Source organism: Bolinopsis microptera, chromosome 2 (genome assembly GCF_026151205.1).
Source record: "Bolinopsis microptera isolate Bmic1 chromosome 2, MBARI_Bmic_1.0, whole genome shotgun sequence".
Taxonomy (NCBI): Eukaryota; Metazoa; Ctenophora; class Tentaculata; order Lobata; family Bolinopsidae; genus Bolinopsis; species Bolinopsis microptera.
The window spans coordinates 17,765,615-17,771,358 of NC_087073.1; the positions used below are offsets into that span (position 1 = coordinate 17,765,615).

Genomic DNA, 5,744 nt, shown 5'->3' on the forward strand with positions numbered 1-5,744 from the left:
TTTATCTTCAAAATTCTTCTCAGGGAGGTCAGATGGAAGACCTCAAACCGTTTCATCTGCTTCCTTGTTGTGTTCTAGACTTCAGCTCCATATATCAGAATAGTAGTAACAGCAGCCTTGTAGATACGGATCTTGGTGGGCGTTCTAATAGTTCGACTGTTCGACCGAAGAAATATCCGCGGTAAATCGGGGTTTGCGGTAAATTGGGGCGTAGTAAATCGGGGTTTTACTGTACTTAACGTAAACCCACGATTTACTTTTTTCCTTGCCGTACAACAAATTCACAAACAAGGATATGTTAACAGTTGACGGTGGATGGAGTGACTATGGAGAATGGTCGGTCTGTTCTGCTGAATGTGGAGGAGGTTCTCAAAGCAGGAGTAAGACCTGTACAAACCCAAGTCCAGCGAACGGAGGACAAGAGTGCGAGGGGGAAGATGAGGAGTCGAGGACTTGCAACCCTGAACCCTGTCCAGGTCAGAGTACTTTTTATGTAACCAGCCATATATTTTAAAATAGTTTGAGTAGTTGGCGGTGGCATATTAGATGCACAAACTGATTATGAGGACGTTTCCAAAAAATATTAAGAGAATAAATCAAAAGGATATGTTTTTTACACGTTAGGTATTATGTCTTTTATGGTACAGAACGATGTTTGTAAATCAAAATAAAAACAGCAAAACCCCGATTTACCGCGGAGTTTGGGGAAAGGAAAAAAAAGCGGCAAATCGGGGTTTGCAGAAAATCGGAGTTTTTTGTTCACGTTAAGCCCTATTTAGGGGAAAAAATATCCGCAGTAAATCGGGGTTTGTGGTAAATTGGGGCGCAGTAAATCGGGGTTTTACTGTACTTAACGTAAACCCACGATTTACTTTTTTCCTTGCCGTACAACAAATTCACAAACAAGGATATGTTAACAGTTGACGGTGGATGGACTGACTTTGGAGAATGGTCGGTCTGTTCTGCTGAATGTGGAGGAGGTTCTCAAAGCAGGAGTAAGACCTGTACAAACCCAAGTCCAGCGAACGGAGGACAAGAATGCGAGGGGGAAAATGAGGAGACGAGGACTTGCAACCCTGAACCCTGCCATGGTGAGATTGCTTTTTATGTAACCAGCCATATTTTAAGGCAGCTTGAGCAGTTGACGGTAGCATATTAAATGCACATACTGATTATGACGACGTTTTGAAAAAAGATTTAATGAATAAATCAAAAGGATGTGTTTTTTACACGATGGGTATTATAATGACTTTTATGGTACAGAACAATGTTTGTGAATCAAAATAAAAAACTTTCGAATTAACATTAAATTAATAACTCAAGTGGAATATGTTATTTTACATTTGAGGTTATTAATGAACTGTTAAAAACGTTGTCGGACAGGAATTAATTTATTATTAAATTAAACATATAATAAATAAATATAAAAAATATCGTTCTCATCTCTCTCTCTCTCTCTCTCTCTCTCTCTCTCTCTCTCTCTCTCTCTCTCTCTCTCTCTCTCTCTCTCTCTCTCTCTCTCTCTCTCTCTCTCTCTCTCTCTCTCTCTCTCTCTCTCTCTCTCTCTCTCTCTCTCTCTCTCTCTCTCTCTCTCTCTCTCTCTCTCTCTCTCTCTCTCTCTCTCTCTCTCTCTCTCTCTCTCTCTCTCTCTCTTGTTAATGACACAGATTCCCGCTCCTGCTATACCACTAGCTTTGGAGCCGTCAGTGAAGATCTGCCAGGTGTTTGGTGTGATATCTTCAATATAGCTAATGGCAGATTTTCTGTCCTGAATAATTATCTGATAAGAAGACATATACCGAATATTTTCATATTCCGTACAGGTCTTCTTGGGGGATTTTGATGAAAGAAGGCATGCTAATTATTTTACGGATTCAGTCTCAGGTAGAAGGTATGAGTTCATAATAAGATAATGACACCATACTACTTAAGCTTGAATAAATTATCGGGGCGGTGGCATTCTGAACATTCGGTTGAAGCATGATCCTTTGTTTCGGTGTCTGGCGCCTCAGAGAAAGGTATCAGCTCGAAGTGTTATCGTATAAAGTTATAAATTGGACCTTCGCACATGCCAGCACTATGTTACTATGATAATTTAACTGCTAGAGTGCTAGTGTTACTTCTGTTTCTTTCATTGAAATAATCCATCTCGCAGGGTTCAGTCTGGTAGATGAAAATGGTGAAGCCGTCGGCGCTGGAGTTCTAGGGTTACTGCTTAGCAATGGAGGAACAGTTTGTGACGATGATTTCACTGATAACTCAGCTGATGCTATTTGTAAAAAAATGGGATACATCGGTCAAATGAGCTGGTCATTCGGTTCCAAGTGGGCCATTCAAGCGGGGCTCGAAATAACTCTCGACAACGTTCTCTGTAGCAGTGGTGATTGGAGCTCATGCTCGTTTGCATTCGTTCACAATTGTGGTCACGGAGAAGATGTGTTTCTACAATGTGAAGGAGTTGGTGAGTCTATTTTTAATTTTAGTTTCTTGATCATGAATACTTGTTCCCGTTTCATTCTAAGATTTTGGTTCAAATTTGCCGGAATCGCTAAGACAAGTCAGGATTCCAAAGATTTGGTTACTGGAGGTCCATGAGTTTTTCATAATAAATAATAACATCTTTTAAATCTAGTTGCCGGTGGATACACAGACCCAGATTGGTCTGAATGTTCAGCTTTTTGTGGAGAAGGTGAACAAAGCAGAACAAGGACTTGCACTAACCGTGCTCCGGCTAATGGTGGTGCAGATTGTGTTGGGGAAGCGGTTCAGACTCAACCTTGCAAACTCAATGAATGTCCAGGTTAAAGTACCTTTCACACATAACTATAAGTTTCTTTTAGTTTTTAAACTTGAAGACTAAACTTAAAAGCTATTTCAGTTGCTTAAGAAAGTTGATTTTGAATATTGCTTGTTGTTAGAATTATTTTCATAAATTCATTTAAAGTAACACTAATCAAACTTTCAGAGTTAAGTCTGGTAGATGAAAATGGTGAAGCCGTCGGTGCTGGAGTTCTAGGGTTGCTGCTCAGCAATGGAGGAACAGTTTGTGACGATGATTTCACTGATAACTCAGCTGATGCTATTTGTAAAGAAATGGGATACATCGGTCAAATGAGCTGGTCATTCGGTTCCAAGTGGGCCATTCAAGCGGGGCTCGAAATAACTCTCGACAACGTTCTCTGTAGCAGTGGTGATTGGAGCTCATGCTCGTTTGCATTCGTTCACAATTGTGGTCACGGAGAAGATGTGTTTCTACAATGTGAAGGAGTTGGTGAGTCTATTTTTAATTTTAGTTTCTTGATCATGAATACTTGTTCCCGTTTCATTCTAAGATTTGGTTCAAATTTGCCGGAATCGCTAAGACAAGTCAGGATTCCAAAGATTTGGTTACTGGAGGTCCATGAGTTTTTCATTCATGTATTACAAGAAAATAATAACATCTTTTAAATCTAGTTGCCGGTGGATACACAGACCCAGATTGGTCTGAATGTTCAGCTTTTTGTGGAGAAGGTGAACAAAGCAGAACAAGGACTTGCACTAACCCTGCTCCGGCTAATGGTGGTGCAGATTGTGTTGGGGAAGCGGTTCAGACTCAACCTTGCAAACTCAATGAATGTCCAGGTTAAAGTACCTTTCACACATAACTATAAGTTTCTTTTAGTTTTTAAACTTGAAGACTAAACTTAAAAGCTATTTCAGTTGCTTAAGAAAGTTGATTTTGAATATTGCTTGTTGTTAGAATTATTTTTATAAATTCATTTAAAGTAACACTAATCAAACTTTCAGAGTTAAGTCTGGTAGATGAAAATGGTGAAGCCGTCGGTGCTGGAGTTCTAGGGTTGCTGCTCAGCAATGGAGGAACAGTTTGTGACGATGATTTCACTGATAACTCAGCTGATGCTATTTGTAAAGAAATGGGATACATCGGTCAAATGAGCTGGTCATTCGGTTCCAAGTGGGCCATTCAAGCGGGGCTCGAAATAACTCTCGACAACGTTCTCTGTAGCAGTGGTGATTGGAGCTCATGCTCGTTTGCATTCGTTCACAATTGTGGTCACGGAGAAGATGTGTTTCTACAATGTGAAGGAGTTGGTGAGTCTATTTTTAATTTTAGTTTCTTGATCATGAATACTTGTTCCCGTTTCATTCTAAGATTTGGTTCAAATTTGCCGGAATCGCTAAGACAAGTCAGGATTCCAAAGATTTGGTTACTGGAGGTCCATGAGTTTTTCATTCATGTATTACAAGAAAATAATAACATCTTTTAAACCTAGTTGCCGGTGGATACACAGACCCAGATTGGTCTGAATGTTCAGCTTTTTGTGGAGAAGGTGAACAAAGCAGAACAAGGACTTGCACTAACCCTGCTCCGGCTAATGGTGGTGCAGATTGTGTTGGGGAAGCGGTTCAGACTCAACCTTGCAAACTCAATGAATGTCCAGGTTAAAATACCTTTCACACATAACTATAAGTTTCTTTTAGTTTTTAAACTTGAAGACTAAACTTAAAAGCTATTTCAGTTGATTAAGAAAGTTGATCTTGATTATTGCATGTTGTTAGAATTATTTTTATAACTTCATTTAAATTAACGATAAAGTAACATTAATCAAACTTTCAGAGTTTAGTCTGGTAGATGAAAATGGTGAAGCCGTCGGTGCTGGAGTTCTAGGGTTGCTGCTCAGCAATGGAGGAACAGTTTGTGACGATGATTTCACTGATAACTCAGCTGATGCTATTTGTAAAGAAATGGGATACTTCGGTCAAATGAGCTGGTCATTCGGTTCCAAGTGGGCCATTCAAGCGGGGCTCGAAATAACTCTCGACAACGTTCTCTGTAGCAGTGGTGATTGGAGCTCATGCTCGTTTGCATTCGTTCACAATTGTAGTCACGGAGAAGATTTGTTTTTGCAATGCGAATAAATTGATAAGTTGATGAAACTGATGAATATTTTAAGGTATGAATTTGTTTACTTTCTTCTGCAGTCGTATTAAAATTAAACAGCTCACTATAAATTGATGCTTCTTATATTTAACATGGTCGAAATCACTTAAACTGTAACGTTCGTAATTTTAAAACTGTTAAACCAGAGGTTCATTCAACCTTGGCAAGACCCACCCTCCCTTTTAAAAATTGGAGAAAAAAGCTAGTGGATCTTTAGCCTTATGAGCTTCCTTTAACCGTAAGTCACTCCATCACCTTCAAACATATTGATTAGGCATAAATCATATTCGCATATTTTAGAATCAGAGGCTGATATATATAAACTATAAAGTCAAAGATATAACGTGTAACAAACCAGCTTATTACTTTTCTTCACTATTACTATCACAGTGCTGGCAAGCACGAGCGGTGTCTTTATTGGGGGTATACTATGTACCCCCTTTACAATTATACCCCCTTTACTATTATAACCCCTTTGGTACTCGTCGGAAGCCTCTTTCGTGCACGCGAAGCGTGCACTCCGGCCGGAGGCGGCGGCCGAAGGCCGCCGCCTCCGGCAGGAGTTTTTCAGGCATTAAGACTCATCGGAAGTCGTTCAGCAGATTTATTTTTAGTTCAAAACATTCTAATTTGATGTCAAAGATGACAGGAATAAAAAATAGTTATGTTGAGATTTTTAAGAAATTTGCATAAAATACTCGCCAGCACTGTTATACGAAATTCGGTAAAAAACCCAAAATCGCCATATTCAGGTGCCTTAAAAACCATGTTAAAATTGAGTTAGAGATCTGAATTTTTCAGG

General features: G+C 39.4%; 1 protein-coding gene across 1 annotated transcript; it reads left to right on the forward strand.

The window, feature by feature from the left end:
* Positions 1-295: 295 nt before the first annotated feature.
* LOC134826859 (deleted in malignant brain tumors 1 protein-like) lies at positions 296-5,327 on the forward strand. The gene is made up of 9 exons (XM_063839363.1): positions 296-476; positions 921-1,091; positions 2,156-2,461; positions 2,633-2,800; positions 2,966-3,271; positions 3,454-3,621; positions 3,787-4,092; positions 4,275-4,442; positions 4,619-5,327. The coding sequence occupies exons 1-9, from the start codon at positions 296-298 to the stop codon at positions 4,918-4,920; spliced, it is 2,076 nt and encodes a 691-aa protein (XP_063695433.1). The 3' UTR covers positions 4,921-5,327.
* Positions 5,328-5,744: the final 417 nt, after the last annotated feature.

Excerpts from the sequence above, each read along its gene's own strand:
- LOC134826859 (XM_063839363.1), top strand. The coding sequence starts at position 296 with ATGTTAACAGTTGACGGTGGATGGAGTGACTATGGAGAATGGTCGGTC. Across the intron at positions 2,462-2,632 it reads TCTACAATGTGAAGGAGTTG|TTGCCGGTGGATACACAGAC; the intron begins GTGAGTCTATTT and ends TTTTAAATCTAG. Across the intron at positions 4,093-4,274 it reads TCTACAATGTGAAGGAGTTG|TTGCCGGTGGATACACAGAC; the intron begins GTGAGTCTATTT and ends TTTTAAACCTAG.